At 52.8% G+C, this 17,849-nt stretch overlaps 8 protein-coding genes across 8 annotated transcripts; 4 read left to right on the top strand and 4 right to left on the bottom strand.

Annotated features, from left to right (window-relative positions):
• Positions 1-365: 365 nt before the first annotated feature.
• Positions 366-2,345, bottom strand: PV08_06083 (uncharacterized protein; the record flags this gene model as incomplete). Its single annotated transcript, XM_016380421.1, has 1 exon — positions 366-2,345. One exon carries the CDS (start codon positions 2,343-2,345, stop codon positions 366-368), a length of 1,980 nt encoding a protein of 659 aa, XP_016236248.1.
• Positions 2,346-2,939: 594 nt separating this feature from the next.
• Positions 2,940-4,029, bottom strand: PV08_06082 (uncharacterized protein; the record flags this gene model as incomplete). The annotated part of the gene is made up of 3 exons (XM_016380420.1): positions 2,940-3,668; positions 3,722-3,907; positions 3,964-4,029. 3 exons carry the CDS (start codon positions 4,027-4,029, stop codon positions 2,940-2,942), a joined length of 981 nt encoding a protein of 326 aa, XP_016236247.1.
• Positions 4,030-4,911: 882 nt separating this feature from the next.
• On the top strand, positions 4,912-5,791 carry PV08_06081 (uncharacterized protein; the record flags this gene model as incomplete). The annotated part of the gene is made up of 3 exons (XM_016380419.1): positions 4,912-4,921; positions 4,977-5,472; positions 5,524-5,791. The coding sequence occupies 3 exons, from the start codon at positions 4,912-4,914 to the stop codon at positions 5,789-5,791; spliced, it is 774 nt and encodes a 257-aa protein (XP_016236246.1).
• Positions 5,792-7,011: 1,220 nt separating this feature from the next.
• Positions 7,012-7,896, top strand: PV08_06080 (uncharacterized protein; the record flags this gene model as incomplete). The annotated part of the gene is made up of 1 exon (XM_016380418.1): positions 7,012-7,896. One exon carries the CDS (start codon positions 7,012-7,014, stop codon positions 7,894-7,896), a length of 885 nt encoding a protein of 294 aa, XP_016236245.1.
• Positions 7,897-8,194: 298 nt separating this feature from the next.
• On the bottom strand, positions 8,195-9,814 carry PV08_06079 (uncharacterized protein; the record flags this gene model as incomplete). Its single annotated transcript, XM_016380417.1, has 5 exons — positions 8,195-8,380; positions 8,434-8,631; positions 8,679-9,104; positions 9,160-9,423; positions 9,494-9,814. 5 exons carry the CDS (start codon positions 9,812-9,814, stop codon positions 8,195-8,197), a joined length of 1,395 nt encoding a protein of 464 aa, XP_016236244.1.
• A 956-nt stretch (positions 9,815-10,770) lies between these two features.
• PV08_06078 (uncharacterized protein) lies at positions 10,771-12,718 on the top strand (the record flags this gene model as incomplete). The annotated part of the gene is made up of 4 exons (XM_016380416.1): positions 10,771-11,152; positions 11,316-11,395; positions 11,461-12,450; positions 12,521-12,718. The coding sequence occupies 4 exons, from the start codon at positions 10,771-10,773 to the stop codon at positions 12,716-12,718; spliced, it is 1,650 nt and encodes a 549-aa protein (XP_016236243.1).
• A 450-nt stretch (positions 12,719-13,168) lies between these two features.
• On the bottom strand, positions 13,169-14,613 carry PV08_06077 (uncharacterized protein; the record flags this gene model as incomplete). The annotated part of the gene is made up of 3 exons (XM_016380415.1): positions 13,169-14,237; positions 14,352-14,391; positions 14,580-14,613. The coding sequence occupies 3 exons, from the start codon at positions 14,611-14,613 to the stop codon at positions 13,169-13,171; spliced, it is 1,143 nt and encodes a 380-aa protein (XP_016236242.1).
• An 828-nt stretch (positions 14,614-15,441) lies between these two features.
• PV08_06076 (uncharacterized protein) lies at positions 15,442-17,324 on the top strand (the record flags this gene model as incomplete). The annotated part of the gene is made up of 4 exons (XM_016380414.1): positions 15,442-16,039; positions 16,120-16,695; positions 16,776-16,912; positions 16,995-17,324. 4 exons carry the CDS (start codon positions 15,442-15,444, stop codon positions 17,322-17,324), a joined length of 1,641 nt encoding a protein of 546 aa, XP_016236241.1.
• Positions 17,325-17,849: the final 525 nt, after the last annotated feature.

Below are 17,849 nucleotides of genomic sequence, written 5' to 3'. Positions count from 1 at the left end.
AATCAGGAATCAGGAATCAGGAATCAGGAATCAGGAATCAGGAATCAGGAATCAGGAATCAGGAATCAGGAATCAGGAATCAGGAATCAGGAATCCGTATTATATGTCCATCAAGCCCTGTATTTCAAGGTGGGTACAGAGACCGAGTCTGTCACCTCACAGCTAGCTATCTGATGCACAATCACCCTCCAGACCTATGTCCTTCTCTGTTCTGTTGATCACACCCACTTTCACTCTTTCCCTCCCGACTGCTGTGGCATAATCCTTCTCAGCTTGGAGACAAACTCCTCCACGCTATGCTCTCAAAAACAAAACAAACCCCTAATGAATCATAAGAGGTCGTAGAATTCTGATCCCCATCCGCTTCAAGGATACACTCTGCTTGTACTGCGAGTCTGACTGTGACTGCGACTTCTGACCCTCAGACCCGACTCTGTCCTGTCAGGCCGAATCCAGTCAACCAGCATCCGTCCATCCCTTTTAACACCGTCCACAGAAGAGGGCACATTCACTATTCTTGTCCCATCCGAATATCGATCTTGCGGTCCAATTGAATCGCTTCTACTTGTTCTTCGTGACAGACTCGTTCGTCGAGGAGTCGTCGACGACAGCACGGCGTTGGTGTAATTGGTTTGGGTGGTTCGAGTAGAAACAGTCGATGTCATGGTAGATGTTCTGTCCGTACTGTTATCGAAATTCGATGTCAGAGAGCTGATGTTGTCCATTTCCGGGAAAGTAGATGCACTACTGGCACTCTGTGCCCGGCCTCTCCCCCTGATAATTCTGTCATTCGCATGATGAATTGCAACAGTTGCAGGACCCCAACGTTCGGTATACCCTCGCCAAATCGCCGTTACTTCGAGATCGCGTTGCTTGATCAGGTTTTCTGCCTGTTCTTCCATGTGCAATATCGCCTGGATATTTTCAGGAGTGATGGACGAGGTCGTGGAAGGCTCGGGGCTTGTTGTATTCCGCCTCGAAGACGACGTTGGGAATGGTGTGGCAGTGTTTTTGCGCTCCGGTAAATCGAGGGCAGTGGGCGACTTGACATCCAGATCCTCCTGGAGTAGGCTTAGTTGTAGCAATAGGTTCTCCGACCGTGTGGTGTATCTTGCCAAGATGTCGGATTCGGCTTTTCGTCGATATGCTAGGTCGCAAATTGAACATGCGCCTTCTATGATATATATGCTGGGCGTGACTGTTGGCTGACTTTCCAGAAAGTCGCGGATATGAAACGGTGGGAACGCTAACAGACCATGCTGATAGGGAACAAGTATGGGCTGGGTGTTCAAAGGACGCGACATGGGGGGACTCGTATGTTCACAATTTGTATAGTGAAATGTGTCCGCGTATGCGATCTCGGGAGCGGGTAAATTGTGTTCTTGGGACGGCGGTGCTACAGGATTGCTGCGACGTCGCGAGCGAATGTATCTTGGTCGTGTATTCTGAACTGTCGGTGTAGGCCGAGCCTCAGATACTCCGGTAACAGATGGGAATCGTTGGCTTAGTATCGACTTTCCATCAGCGGGGATGTTCTGGTTTGTCGGTAGCGGCTGTGCTGCTGGCATGGGCTGCTTCGGCAGATGTGATCGTGCTGACAACGTTCTTCTGGGTGGTTGTGGTGACAAGCCAGCTATTTCTGTCCAGACATCTGAAACGGCTGTTGCGGCTGATACTGGCTCAGTATGGCGAGCTCTCCCGAGACTAGGACGTCGAGGTGAAGCTATAGCATGGTCCGTACTGGGACTAATAAGCGGTGTCTCGAATCTCGTCTGCTCAGCCAAATTGAATGTCAATGGTTCAACTCGCTTCCAACTACTAGGAGGATACAACGCCTTTGGTGATTTTGATCTGCTTGACCTGCTGCATGGTGAATCTGTGACGACAACTGGAGTTGGTTTCGGAGATAGGCGAGCTCCATCTGTTATGTCAGGCTGTAATTGCTTCGGCGTTCTGGATAATTGCCGTTCGTGATCATCCTTGAATAGACTCGTGTGCGGAATACTTCGTCGAGATGATGATGTGCGTGAAGTGGTGACTGCAGGCCGAGAGTGGACGATTTCATCCTGTGCCACTTGTTTCTTTTCTATGGCAGGAACAGGGCTGTGAGGAACCGTGCCGGAACGTTGACCGGCACCCCCGATGGTAAACCTCCGTTTATGTCGGAGTTTCTTAGTTGGGTCTTTGAAGCTGGAATCTGGCGTGGCGGCTTTCGCGGTGTTTGCGCTCATGTCAGAGCATGGCGACGCAGTTGATGGAGTGCGGATGATAGGTTGAGTAAATTTGTGGTGACTGTCGACCTTGACAGACAAGAACAAGTCTGTATCTCGGAGGTTTGGAGCCATTGGATCGTGGCGTCGTGATCAGTTCGTCCAGGGGAGCAGCCCGTCAAATAATCCAGTTGGGGGGACAGCATGAGGCAGTGGATTCGTTCATCAAGGCATTCCTCAAAGAAATCCTTTGTTCGCATGAGATTCGAGACATCCATTCTATGTTCTCTTTCTTAGGCCGATAGACGGTGAGCAACAAACGGCCGAGCTGTCGCTGGAGTGTTTGACGCGTAGAAAGACTTTCGCATTTTGACCCAGTCTAATAACAGGTACAGTAGATTCCAGCCACAAGCGATAGGTTCGAGATAGCAGGGATACCAGGGTTTGAAACGTACGAGAGACCCAAGTTTGGGAAAGTCGAAGTGGAAAGAAGAGAATGAGGAAAGGCTCAGCTCATCGCTTGGCCCCTCGAATTGAGATTTTGATGCAGGTTGAGAAGCAAGGGGCTTTCGGGGGCCCGGTGCGTCACGTGCACGTCCCTGGGCGCTGGGGGTTGCAGGGTAACCACTTTAATCGAAGCCTGATGATCCACCAAGCGAGATTAAATCACTGCCACACAGCGCGTAAGTCCCAGCGCGCCGTTGTGGGCATTGTTGCTTCGAGGCTTCATCAGTCCTCTTCAACGCTCCCCGTAAGAATAATCCGAAGGTTCATGCGCCACCGGGCAACCTCATGTTCCAGGGCACTCAGCTTGGCTGCTACACTCATCAAGCTCGGATCACCACTTTCGACGCGGACTTTTTCACGAACAATGACCTCTTGTTTCCCACGCCACTCGAATATCTCGCCCATCTCATCATGATTCGGTGGTCTTGGTCCAAGACCTAATAATTTGGATCTCAGGTTGAAGCCAGACAAAGAAAATGAGCCCTCTGCTGGGGTGCTAGGAGTTCCGCCAGGCGACGTAGGTGCCAGCGTCCTCACAGTGAGCACGAGGTTCGCATCCTGGATTGTGAAGTGTAGACTCAGGTATTCACCCAGAGGGGGTTGAAATATACTCTCGTCGGCACTGCTAGTCCACCATTCTGCTCCAGGGATTGCAGCGGCGTCAGTGCCGGTGACGGGACCCCTCAGATAGGATCGGGCCTCACGTAGGTGATCATGGAGGAGTCTAAGTTGTCCCGAGATGAAAGAAGAATCTGTCGACTGACCTGTCCATCTCGCTATGTCAATGATATCGAGGGAATCGTTGATCCTAGATCGCACCTCCTGCAATTGTGGCAGGAGAATATCAGCAGTGGAAGAAGATGAGTGAAATATCAGTCTGGTGGATGGGGTAGACGTCGTAGTGCCTCTCGGTGTGTTCGGAGGCAGAGTTGTGAGTCGCAAATGTATGTCCTAGGAGGATGTTAGCATGCCCGGCGTGTATACTCTCGCATGGATCAACTGACGCCCTTGACCAGTTTGGTGCCGATCCGCGTGACAAAGCCTTTGACACTTTCAGACCTTAATGATGACAACACGAGAGTCGACCCTGGTTCTCTTGCAGCCAACAATGCCGCACATTCCTCGAGACCCTCTTTCAGCGCCCCCAGCGAGTGTTGTAGGGACTTCAGAAGCCATTGAAGCTCGGCCTTCTATTGTTCAAAGCGTCAATCAAAGAGTCTCTCCCGTGCTATCTGGCTGAGCTTACCAGCGAGTCCTCCTCCGCCTTGCGCAGTTCATCTGGCGGTATGGGGGGATACACCCATGTGGACATGGCGCTAAGTAGCTTGTGTTTGGTGTGAAGACTTGTTATCGATGGAGGCTGGATGGATCTAGGCTTGCTGGAAGTTTGTACTTTGTTCCTCCGCCGGAATACGTGGTAATGGTTTTGGTGTGAATCTGTGATGCTGATCCCGCATCTGGTGATGGTCATGATTTTAGGCGCTAGAAGCTCAAAGTTGGAGCTATCGCTCGCTAGTGGCGGGTACTAGCCTAGAGTAGTGTAGTTTATTAGAGCTTCACGCTTGGCGGTCATTAGCGGGAAATTCCTAGTGATGACGTGTGTTTCTGCCAACTTGGTGGTTTGATCTGGGCTTTTATTGTGTATTGTTGTTTTGAGGTCTCAAAGCGAGAGACGGAGATGGAGAGACGGTGACACGGCCAAAAGCTTGCGATACTCACACTCACTCCCTCTCCCGCCAACATTTGCCTGCGCCCCCAATCGTCCTCCACCCTCAAAAGCGTTGTTGCGAAGAAGCTGGACACGTCAACCCGCAGCAAGCGATCAAGCCTATTATTGGGCATCTCCTCCCTCTCCATCTCTCGCCCATCGCCCGGTGCACCAGGCTCATCCTCCCACTCCACCACCCGTCAACACCCTACCGCTCCCGGCATAGCAGACCGACAGCTCTTCCCTGGCCAGTGACCCCAGGGTGACCTCATCCAAGACACCTCCATCCTGGTCACTAGAAAAACCCAGTCCTACTTGTCAACCCACTATTGCTTCTCTCGTTACTCCTCTCGCAGTTCCGATCGTGCCCTCGACCTCAACCCTCACTCTCGCTCGCCAACTTGCGCCTGCTCGAGCCTCTCCTCAGCGACCGCGGCCGACTCACCATTGTTGACATCCTACCTCATCCGCCTCACACGCCTCATCATGGCAGGCCGTAAGGAACCATGCGCTCCTAAGTTGGCATTCGCACACTGACACTTCTCACGCAGGTTCACTCTTCAGTTTCGTTTCCCTCATACTGGTGGCAGGCGCCCTCCTGTTCATGTTTCTGATCCTCCTCGCCGGCGCAGTTGATGGTGATCCGGTGAACAAATTCTATTTCCTACAAGCTGAGACGGGCAACATCCCCGGTGCCCCTCCTGTTTCTCGATGGTCGTACTGGAACGTGTGCAATGTTGTGAACGGCAAGACAGCTTGCGGTGACGAGCATTATTCCGACGTCCACCCAGCATTCCCTCTCGATCCCTCTTCCCATCGCGAATTCGACACCGACGTCAATGTTCCCAGAAATTTCGTCCGTCACCACGGCTATTACTTCTACATGACTCGGTTCATGTTCGCTTTCATGCTTATTGCACTGTTCTTCGGTGTCTGCGCCTTGTTCACCGGCCTCCTTGCGCTATGCACGAGACTCGGTAGCTACTTGAGCGGATTGCTTACTATGATCGCCATGTTCTTCCAGGCCATCCAGGCATCACTGATGACGTGAGTAGCTTATACTGCTAGCATAGAGATATTTACTGACACGGGGCTTAGTGCTGCTTATGTCAAGGGTCGCGACAACTTCCGTCGAAACGGTCAATCTGCCCATATCGGCAAATATGCCTTTGGCTTCGAATGGGCCGCTCTGGCCTGTTTCTTCCTCGCCACTGTTCTCTTCTGTGTGGGCGGAGGTGCTCGAAGAGATAGCACGCCAAAGACTGCGGGAGGTCGCCGATTTGGTGGACTCCCATTCCGTGGACGAAGAACCAGGAGCACAAGAAGCAGAGGCAGTTTTGTCCATGACAAGGAGTATGGCGCATAGAGTGGTGCCGTCAAAACGGTGACGACTGGAGATAATGCAAGGCGCAAATGTTGCCTTCAATTATCTGTAAAGATATGCTTGGATTTCAGGTTTGACGAGACAAAATCACGACACTCATTTCATGGAGTTTTTGGGGTGGATTGGCTGAGGTCAAGCAAGGTTTCTCACGTCGGCGACATGTTATGCCAGACTCCTTTCCTGTTAGCTAGTGTCTATCTCTAATATCTGGTTGCCAGTGTATGCCAATAATCATATCAACACTACACTTGAACTACCTCCGATCCAAGGGGCTTCGCGGGCTTCCACGTAGCTGGTCGCTTTCAGCAAGTACAACGTCCTCGGCCGCTGGCGGCCATGTGTGGCATTCAAGTGCGTCTTCTCCACGCTTACAAGTCTAAGCCATCATGGACGCGTAGGGCGTGATGATGGTATCGGAAGCAGCAGCCAACGCGTGTGAGTCGTCATCGGTATGAGTAATGGATAGATTTGAGGCCTGCGTCATGTCCATCAGATGTAGCCTGTAGGCATCTCACCTCTCCGCTAGACGTCGCCTGTAGGCGTCTTGTCACCAGGATGCGTGGTTGCACGTGACGATGGGATCATCGGCTTCGTTTTCCTTCTTGCTTCGACCAACACACCGACACTGGTATCATGCTGCGGCCACTACGGCCAACAAAACTGGCCGTTTATGTCTCACAGATGTTGAGCACAGGCATCGGGACTGTGGCACCCTCACGAATTGACGGCTGGCTCTGAAGCATGAGGCTAAGGGTACAGCCTTCTCACCCCAAGGGTCGAGGTCTTCACTTTTGCGCATTCTCTTCTCCATCGTCCAGTCATATCGCACGGGCGCAATCTCTCCTCAGGCACTATTCTGGCTACACTCTCGCGATCGCATCAATAACCACAGAACTTTGACGTTGAGACCTCGAAAACGTCGAAAACGTGAAAGCATGGTTCCTGCGACCTGGCACATCCCTTGGTATCCTCAACCGGCACGGATATCTCAGTAGCTAATCATTTTGATGTCCAATGAGACTGACAGTGCCGCGGACGGCGCTCAACTCCATCTCGCTATCTCAGACATCTCGCCTTCCTAAACAGGAACAATATGCCTTGCAGCAACTTTATAGAAAAATTCGATGCACCTTTAAGGACAAGAACCGGTCATTGCCAGACAGTTTCAACGCTTTTCAATCGATCCTCATCTTACCAGCAGAATGCAACTCCCAGCTAAACCTGGTCGTCGAGTTCGACGTATAGCGATCCTCGACTGTGAACGCAACGTCCCAATTATAGCAAAGACATACGGTCCATATTTCAGCGGAATATTTTCATCAGTCCTCGCTGATACCGCGAAACGACTGGACCTATCCTTTCCACCTGACTTCTGTGGTTTCGATGTTGTCAGGGGCCAGTTTCCCGATCCAAGCACGATAGACGCCATACTTGTCACGGGTTCAATGGCAGGAGCATATGATCCTTACCCCTGGATCAAGCCACTGGCGGACTTCATCAAACTCGTCTATACCAGATATCCCGAGGTTCGAATAGCAGGCGTGTGTTTTGGTCATCAAATCATCAGCCAGACTCTGCTCGGCTCCCACGGAGTCATTGTGGAAAAGCACCCGGGCGGATTTGAAGCTGGCTTGCAGACGGTCATGGTGAATCCCGAATTGACGCAATATTTCCCTGGACTTGAAGACTATATCAAAGCGAACACAACGTCCGAAGGCTCTGAAGCAACGCCGCAGCTACGCTTACAGTTAGGACATGGTGATCATGTCGTTCTCCCGAAGGCACCACAGTCTCTGCCGGGGGGGTGGATGTCACTCGGAAGCACCAAACATTGCCACGTGCAGGGACTTTTTGAACCTGGTAGAGTTCTCACATCCCAGCCTCACTGGGAGTGCGATTCGTGGATAATGTCAGAGTCATTTAGCTACCTCTTTACTCCCCAAAAAGGTTACCGTCCAGAAGAAGTCGAGGGCTGGGTGGAGGGCACCAAAGGCGGGCATGATTCACTGGCTATGCAGGAATGGGTTTTGCAATTTCTGCTGGATATGCTCCCAAGTGAAGACGACACCATGAAGCAGGTACCTTGAAACACCAATCTCCTAAAGCTTCGCCAAGTCCCAAGGTGATGGCTCGCCAACATCGCTTTGGGGGTTCATGCTTCTTTTCGACAATATTCTGCTCATGACAAGACTACATGATTCATTTCCTGAGCGACACATAGCAATCCAAGTTCTTTTGTTTCACAAACCACACGTTCTCAGTCTCAAGTTGACGTTCCGGGTGCTCCAGTGTGAAGTCGAACTTTCTCACCAATGCAGGGATCAAGATTGATATTTCGAGCAACGAGATGTTCTTGCCGATACAGGTACGCGAGCCCGCACCAAACTAAGACAACCAGTTAGTACATGTCTTGCCCCAGCGCTTGGGGCTACTTGCTGTCATGATGTATCTGTTCATATCTGATGTCCTTTCCGCGGACTCAAGCCATCTCTCTGGTCTGAACTTGTCCGCATCTGGACCGAATATGCGCTGGTTGGCGTGAGCCACCCAACTGTTCACACCGACCTCGGTCTGATTCTGACTTAGAATACAATCAATGTTTGCGGGATCATGCGGTCACGTACCTTTGCTGGAAAATATCGTCCTGCAATAGTGGACCCACCTTTGGGTACAACACGCACCATGGGTAGGCCAGTAGCGGGATGCACACGCAGACCTTCCTTGATACATGCCTGGAGATAAGGCAGCTTCTGAGTTTCTTGGAAACTAAGCATTTCATCCGGCCCACAGCCTTCCATTGCTTCGTCAATCTCCTTTCTGACCTGCGCTGCGTTAGCAAGCTACGATGTCAAAGTGGCCTCGCACGCACCTTATCCAGTGCCTCTGGGTTCTTCATGAGGCAGTAGAGGATACCAGCAAGACTGACAGAAGTGGTGTCAGACCCAGCTCCGATATTGGTCATGCAAATGGAGTAGACATCTTCCATTGAGAACTTTTCTGGTTGGAGAGCGTTCATGCGTAACAGTTTCGTCAGAAAGTCGTCTGTGGGCTTTGACTCATCCTTCTCGAGACTTCCTTTGGGCCGTTGTCGTTGTCCTTCGGCGACTTGGTCTATCATGAAGCTTCCCAAGTAATGCATGCCTTGCTTCGGCATGAACGACAGGATCCAGTTCAAGGTCGAATGCCACTCGTGGATCACACCGACCTTGGAAAGGTACAGCAGATACTTGTGTAAGGCGTCGATCATGCCGCCATTGTCTTCACCGGTGTCGAGGAAGCCGAATCGTTTGCTCAGCTGCATCACCAGACATTAATAATCTGCAGACTCTTGAGACAGGTAGCAAACGTACTGTAATCAGGGCAATGGTGTCAAATGCGAAGTATTGCAGCCACACTTGCAGGTTGAACGGCTTGCGCGACTCAGCCAAAGCGGTGAATTTCTCAGCCAACAACCGAGCACATTCCACGGCATTGGGCTCCATGGCTACCAGGCTTGTCATCGAGTACAAGGAAGCCACCTTTCGTCGAACGGCCGAGTGGACGTCGGGGTCGAGTTCAGTGAAGAGATTGGGCACTTTACTGGTCGGTGTCGCCGACGCGATGTACCATTTACCCTGCGTTCAAGTCAACGCTGCCCGGAATCGTTGCGAATCTGTCTGTCTACAAAGGGTGTTTTTAACCCACCTTGACAAAATGTGTGCCATGACCGTAAATGGTCGAGATCGCATTCATATCGTCGATGGAATAGTAGTGTGGAGCGATCCTGACAATCGGTCCATACTTTCTGTGCAGGGCGATATTGGTCTGCTCAAAACGACCGCAGGCGACTTCTTTCAGATACCATAGCCTGGTGAATCGTGCCGCCAATGGGCCGGGTATGTCTCTCAAAGGATCTCGAAGGTAGGAAAACAGCTGAAACAGCACCCATATCCCGAGGAGCCCGCATCCTGCCAGGAGCGGGGATACGGTCTTTACGTTAGCGACCAGACTCTGCAGTTGTGCCATTGTTTACAATATGATATATGTTGATATGGTCTCAGGCAGCACGAGGGTTCGACGACCCGTCGTAGCGGAAGTGCAGGACAGATATATCCAATACCTTCACACGTTTACTAAACCCACGCTACCACCCCGGGGGCTGGACAGTCCAGGCCTTTCAAAGACAGGACGAGGGTCAAGTTGCCCCTCATATTCGTCTGGTGCAGCAGCCGTGTGCGACGATAGCCGATACCCTTCAAGCTCCCCGTGGGGTCACCAGGCTTGTAACTTCGGGGCGCCGGGGCCAGCTATGCATTCTCACTTGGAGCGACTGAACGCCTCCAGCACTGATTCACCCAACGTGCCCAGTAGTCACTGGCGCACGGGGCCGATGGGTGAATCGCGCACAATGGATTTTTCCCGCAAAGTGTGCAAAGATGTAGCCGGACATATGCACGCAGTCTCTATCCACCCCCAGATCGCGGCACACTGCGCAGGATTTCGCTCTGGACATGGGTCTGGAAAGGATGCAGCCCTATGAACCATGAGGGTTGGAAATTGACCTGATCTGAATTGTCGGGGGCATTTGCTAACATCTCCCATGACCATCGTATCCCGTACTTGGCAATCTAAATCCCGCCTTTTGACTGTTCGCGAGGACTCGCCGACTCAGGATACTTAAGGCTTTCGTCCGACACGAATTCTCTGGGGAAAGGCTAGTGAGGCCCCGCAAGATCCCACCTTGATCGAGCCCCAGAGGAGCCCCAGAGGTTGGAATCTCAGCGCTGGCATCAAAAGAACCGCCGATGCTCATAGAAAGAAATGGCCGAGGGTAAAGCTATAAACTTCTTCCAGACTCAGTATCTTTGCAGCACCCTTGGATGCCGTAGGTCATACACGAAAGGGTGACATCGCTCCTAGAATTGTGTCTATTTGTATTCAAGACTTCAACTCTTCAGAGCCTCGACCGATCAAAGGGCCATATGGGTGTCCTTCAGACGCTCAACGCCAATGGGGGCGCGATTCTACCCTTGACTACCGTCGACATCCTCAAGTACTCACTCATTGGCGCCGTCGCTATCCCGATTCTCTGGGTTCTCGTCGACTATGTCAGAGTCCTCCGTCTCCGTCGAAAGATGCCTCCGGGCCCGCTGCCCCTGCCACTCTTTGGCAACTACTTCACCATTGAAAAGTACAAGCCATGGGCACAGTTCGAGCGATGGTCCAAGGAATACAATGATCCGATGATTACCATCTGGCAGGGTCATCGACCTACCATCATGTGCAACGACATCTGGTCGATATCGGACCTGCTCGACAAGAAAGCTAGCATTTACTCGAGTCGTCCTCGAATGATTGCCATGGGTTCGTGAAAAACCCTTTCACCCTTTTAATTGCCCCGTTGATTTTGCCAACCTCTGTCCCGGTTCCAAAAGAACACCTATCTATCGCCTCCGCCGCCCTTTTGATTGACACTGCGCCGTCCCATTTTCCCCCACTGGAAACCGCTCATCTAACTAGAATACAGGTGACATGATCAACGCCACGACTTCCAACCAAGTCAACCTCGAATACGGCGACCGATGGCGATTACATAGACGACTGATGGTATGTGACGCGCTCCTGGCCCCCTGGGGAAGCAAGACCGTCTTCTGACCGTCTACTTTGTCAAGCACACGGCTGTTGGCAGCCAAGCCGTTCGGCCCTTCCGCGACGTCCAGGCAAATGAGTCCAAGATTCTTGTTCGAGATCTCTTGGAAAGACCTGACGACTTCGTCATGGCGATTGAGCGCTACTCAACATCTGTGGTCTCGATCATTGGCTGGGGTCGTCGCATCGACAAGATCAACGACTACGTCGGTCAGCTAGCGTTGCAGGTCATGGAAGGAGTCGACTTCATCATCCCCGGCTTGTACATTGTCGAGTCTATCCCGTTCCTCGCCAACCTCCCTAGAATGCTCAACTGGGTGTACCCGTGGCCGAAGCAGATGCTCAACCTCTCGAAACACATGCAAAGATACTTCGCCGCTCTTTCAAAGGAAGGCGCGCAAATGCGAGAAGACAATTTTGCGAAACGCTTGTACAAGGAGCAAGCTCAGAGCGGTCTGAGCGTGGAAGAAATTGCCAGTCTTACCTCGAACCTCATTGGTGGAGGCGTCGATACGACCAGCGGCACCACCTTAGCATTTATTCTCGCCATGTGCGCCTTCCCGGACGTCCAGAAGAAGGCCCACGACGAACTCGACAAGGTGGTCGGGAAGGAGAGAGTGCCCAATTGGAACGACGAAAGCTCACTGCCGTACGTCAAAGCGATCCTGAGCGAAACCCTCCGGTGGAGGACCGTCACGATTCTCGGAGGCATTCCTCACGCCCCGATTCAGGATGACGTGTACCGTGGCTATTTCATACCCAAGGGCACTCCCATCACCGGCAATGTGTGGGCTATCCATCGCAATCCGCGAGAGTACCCGGATCCCGACAGTTTTAGGCCAGAGCGATTTGTGGGCGGCCTCGAGAGACCATACCCCAACAAGCAGGGTCACAACGCGTTTGGCTGGGGTCGTCGACAATGCAGCGGTCAGCCCTTGGCCGAGCAGGGTCTGTTCATGACCATCGCTACGCTCCTGTGGGCGTTTGACATGAAGCCCGGTCTGGATGAGAATGTAAGTCTTGCATCGTCGGAGAACGTTTGTTGCAGCGAGAAACCTCCACAGTGCTAATGGTTACGGACAGGGAAACGAGGTCAAGCTTGATACCAGCCTCGACGGATTTACAAAGAGTGAGAACATGCGACCGGAGCCGTTCAAGGCGAGATTCGTCCCGAGATCCAAGGGGATTGAGCAGATTATCCGAGCCGAGGCTGCCCGTGCCCGGAAGGAGCTGACTGTGTTTGACGGCGAGACGAGATTGACCATGGAGAATGTTCCGTGATGGTGTGTGTGCATTGCCATTAGCCACGAGGATTGATCATGAGGAATGAAGAAGCGAAAGGCAGACGCTCACCCACAAGAGTCGGGGGGGTTGCGGGGGGGGGGGGGGGGGGGGGCTGTGTGCCCGAGACGTGCTGACTTGCGAAGTCAGATGCTGCATGCGAGAGAGTGATGACCAGGTCATGTGCGTATAAGAATGAGTTGTTCATGATGAACACAGTATCAGATCACTATTGCCGGCATCAGCGTTGCGCGCTCAGTAAGATATTCTCCACCAAGTAACTCAGCCAAATCTGTAATACTCAGGTTTGGCACTTGTGGAAGCATGGACCGGGACCATCTCGTCGTCCCCGGCAGACGAACAAAGTAAAGTATATCAGGCGTTTGTCTATATCAAATTAATGTATCCAAGGACAGCTATATGGGTAAGGATTCTAGCATCCAGCTCACGTCACAACTTCACATCTCTGCCGTTCTTCATCGTCAGCACCTTTGTCTTATCGTCAACACTCATCTTCCCCTGGACGTGCGGGACCCACTCGCTCAACACCTCGCCACACCCTTGACCCTTCTCGAGCTCCGGGAAATCTTCCTGCACACTGACGTCCCGACTCGGACTCCCACTCAGCTCGACGAGCGGCCGGTACGGGGCCTCGACCTCGTCCCACGCGAGCACGGGGCTCACGCACGCGTCTGTCCCGTCGAACACGGCGCGCCACTCAGCCATGGACTTTGTTCTGAAGATGGCCTCGAACCTGCGCTTCATGGCCGGCCAGTGCGTCCTGTCCCACTGGTCCGGCAACTTTCCCCGTCCGAGGCCTCCGCCGAGCCCGAGCCCACGCAGCAGCTGGGCGTAGAACTGCGGCTCCTGGGCGCCGACGGCGACGAACCGCGCGTCCTTGGTCTCGTAGACTTCGTAGAACGGCGCCGCGCCGTCCAAGAGGTTCTCGCCGCGCGGGCGGTCCATGTTCTGGTGCCCGTGCTGCTGCCGCGGGAACGTCGCGAGGTACGAGGTCCCGTCGACCATGTTGGCCGTCACCACCTGCCCTCTGCCGGTCGAGTGTCGGTGCAGCAACGCGAACAGGATCCCCGCGACGCAGACCAGGCCGCCGCCCGCAAAGTCGCCCAGCACGTTCGACGGCGGCGACGGCTTTTCGCCCTTGCGGCCCACGATGTTCAAGATGCCGCTGACGGCGAGGTAGTTGAGGTCGTGTCCCGCAGCCTGCCCGTACGTGCCGTCCGGGCGGAAGCCGTGCAGGTGTGCGTAGATGAGGCGCGGGTTGAGATTCGTGAGCGTCTCCGGGCCGAGTCCGAGGCGGGACATGACCCCCGGCCGGTACGGGTCGATGAGCACGTCTGCGGCGCGTACCAGGGCGAGGAAGGCGTCTCGTGAAGCCGCCGATTTGAGGTCGATCACGATGGACCGTTTGTGTCGGCAGAGGGTGTCTCGCGGTGGGCCGAACACCCTGGTCGGTCGGTCGATGCGCACGACGTCGGCGCCATAGTCGGCCAGGACGAGCCTGGATGAAGGAGCAATCGATTAGTTACGTGTGCTGGGTCCCTCTTGAGTGATAGAACAAGTTCAGACAATACCGTCTGCCATGGGCGGTGTTGCCAGCGGAACAGCAACTTACCCGGCGAAAGGAGACGGGGCGAGGCCACCGAGTTCGAGGACTGTATGTAAGGGAGCAGATGGTGTTAGTTGGTCTCTCTCTTCTCTTGTGGTTGAGTCTTGAAGCCACCATCGCGTCTGAGTTCAGGTACCATATGATTCTTCGCCGTGAGGTTGACCCGACACTCTCTTTCCTTCTTTTCTCTTCATTCGCCACAGAGTTCCAAACAAGAAAGATAGAAGTACGTACCTCTGATCCCTTTCAACGGAGGATTCGCCCCCATTATGTGTCCCTCTGGCCCAAAGGAGCCCGTCAATCACTCGTGAACACAAGTAGATGTTCGTACACCTTTGCACTGTTTCAGGAGCACGTCGCTGCCCTCGAGGCGTGCACCCTCCCGGTCACCAGCGTTACATACCAACACAGGTGTGAGCTTAGGTAAATGTCTTTCCTTTCGCGTTTGTACATGTGTTCGTTTGTGAGTCGGGGTCTTTATGTGTGTGGCCCTGGCTTTGGCCCCAGTTGTTCAGACGCCTGGAGCCCCACGTCCTTGGTTTGAGACTCTGTCTCCACGGGGTAAAGGAGTCCAAGAATATTGCCGGATAACCAAGTTCCGACCTCCTCCACTGATTTTGGCGTTCCCCAAGTTTGCAGAGACGTGGAGGCTCGGAGGTGTTTCTGGCATGGAGTAATTGTCCTTACCCTTTCAGATTGGTTGGAGAGTCTCATTCGTAAACTGCACGTCGAAAGAGCCGAAACAAATGGATTATCGCTCCAAGGGTGACCGACCTTGTCCAGGTAAACAAGGGAGGGTAAAAGAGTTTTCCTGTTCTCCTCATTTCCAACTAATAAGATAGAAGACAGAAGCGAAAAGCAGGCGACGGCAAGATCACATACGCGGCGAGGCTCAGGCGCGGTGCAGCCTGGTGTGAACTGTGCACCTTTGGTATACTGTGCAGACCGCGTTGTGAGCATCATCTTTGCGTCGTGAGGGCAGCCATCTGGGGTTGTTGATCGAGATTCCCTTGATTGAGAGGCCCACATTCGGGCCTACAAGGTGTATTGGATAGCCTCCAGCGGTACAGAACCGCAGGGAACTTCCAGGATCACCATGATCTTCACCTCGGATTATCAAATTGACATTCCTAACCAAGATATCTTGACATTCCTCTTTGAACGGACAAGGTTCAAAGACAACGACCCAATATGGCTCGACGCTCTCAATCCAAATCTCAATGTCACTCTCGGACAAGCCAGGGATCTCACGCACCGAATCGGTCGAGGTCTCCGGGATCTGGGTATCGGCACACGGCATGGCGGTGAGGATATCGTCTTGTCGTTCGTCGAGAACCAAGTCATGGTCGCTCCGACGCTGTTGGGAGTTCTGTGTGCAGCTGGTATCCATGCTACCTGCCCGATGACGGCGACGCCCTTCGAACTCACTCGGCAGCTGAAGCTGAGTAGCCCAAAGATACTGATCTGCTCGCCGCAGACGAGACAAGTCGCTGAAGAAGCTGCTGCTCAGTCTGGGATCCGGGGTATTCGGCTCTTGGTCATGAAGTCTGAGTTGCTGGACATCGTCGACGAAAATGGAAAGTCTATTGTCAGCAGATCTTATCTTCAATGGCGGAAGATCACAGACAAGGCTGAACTCGAGAGTACAACTGCTTGTCTGGTCTACTCGAGTGGGACCACAGGAGTGCCCAAGGGTAAGTGTCACCACGACCACCAGCAGTAGTCCGCAGCCTCAACATCTAAGCGCGTATGCTGACCTCGAGTTGTGACCCAGGCGTAAAGATCACACATTACAACATTGTAGCCAACCTGTTACAAATGGCGTTTCACTTCGACCATTTTGCCAACAAGGCCATCAGCGAAGGCGAATACCTCCGCATGCCGGGCATAATGCAAAATGCCGTCGTGCTCGGGATCACTGTGCAGACAATGATGGCCATGCAATGCGGAATGCAAGTATACATGTTCAAGAAGTTCGACTTCCCCTACTTGATCGAATGTATCCGCAAGTACCGTCTTTCGACATTCTTCATGGTCCCTGCGATTTGGAATCGGATCTCAAACGAATGCACCAGAGAAGACCTTGTCGGGTTCAGGTTCGTCATGAGCGGAGCCTCACCTCTGCCTCGGGAGTTACAAGAGAAGATGCAAAAGATGTTACCCGAGGGCGTCATCATGCGAGTAAATTGGGGCATGACCGAGACAACGACCGGTGCTGCACAACCTGCGCCCATGGAAACCGGCACCGAAGGCAGCTCCGGACGACTCTTGCCCAACATGCAGGCAATCATCATAGACACGGAAGGCAACAGACTTGGTCCAGGTCGGTCCGGGGAGTTATGTGTCAAAGGTTCGTCTTGCACGGTGGCAGATAGAGTGGCACAACGATCATGATCATCGGCTAACCCTTGTATGTACGTATCTTTCTAGGACCAAACATGATTCGCGAATATTTCAAGAATCCTGAAGCTACGAAGGGAGCCTTCACTCAAGACGGATGGTTTCGAAGTGGCGATATCGGGTATTTCTCAGAAGACGGCAAATTGTTCATTGTGGGCCGGTCAAAGGTGAGTCTCACATCAATCGAGAAAACCCATAACAGCTCTTGAGTGAGTACGGGCACACAGCTAACAGAGTTTTGAATTGCAGGAACTGCTCAAGTACAAATCTCATCAAATATCCCCAACTGAGATCGAAGCCATACTAGGCCAATGTCCTGGCGTCGCAGATATCGGCGTCATCGGCGTACCCGACGGCAACGGAAATGATCTTCCACGAGCATATATCGTAGCTTCAAAGTCATCAGTGTCTGAAAAGGACATTCATGACTTCCTGCATGTCAAAGTTAGCACGTACAAACGGCTCCGAGGAGGGGTGAGATTCGTCGACGAGATTCCTCGGAACGTCAATGCAAAGATCATGAGAAATGTGTTGAAGGAGTGGGTCGAGAACGAGATGATTCCCAAGGCAAAGCTGTAGCCACTGAGTTCTCAGATACTTGGGCAAATACTGCAATAGCATTGAATAGATCTCTCTGGAATTGACAAAACGAAACATAATCGAGAGGCAAACCAGATCCGGTTGGAGAAGGCAAGGCTGTGCTGGGACATGCCTCCCTACCCCACAGCCCCATCCCATCCCCACGAACAGAGCTTCCCCCATATTGCGCTGTAAGGCCAGTGATGAGTACACGTAGGTGAACGGAGAACCAGCAGTCTGCAGGTGCGAGTACAGCAGGGGGGCGGATGTGGGGTTCACCACGACAACTAAACCTACAGTACTTGTGTTTACCTCAAATCGGCCAAGTCAATCAATGTCAAGATCCTGGCTGGGGTGAGCAGAGTTTGATTTACCCCGTGATTAATTTGGACGAAAGTCGATACCGAACAGTGTCTGACTCTCGTACTCGTCGATCTTGGTTTTGATATTGCATACTGCCAGGCCCTAGAAAAAGCCTCAGCTAATTGCTAGCAACATCGATCGAGCATCAGCACTACAGAATCA

The sequence above is a fragment of the Exophiala spinifera genome (assembly GCF_000836115.1).
Source record: "Exophiala spinifera strain CBS 89968 unplaced genomic scaffold supercont1.4, whole genome shotgun sequence".
NCBI classification, from domain to species: domain Eukaryota; kingdom Fungi; phylum Ascomycota; class Eurotiomycetes; order Chaetothyriales; family Herpotrichiellaceae; genus Exophiala; species Exophiala spinifera.
Note: the sequence above shows the minus strand (reverse complement) of the source record. Positions and strands in the feature narration are given on the sequence as shown.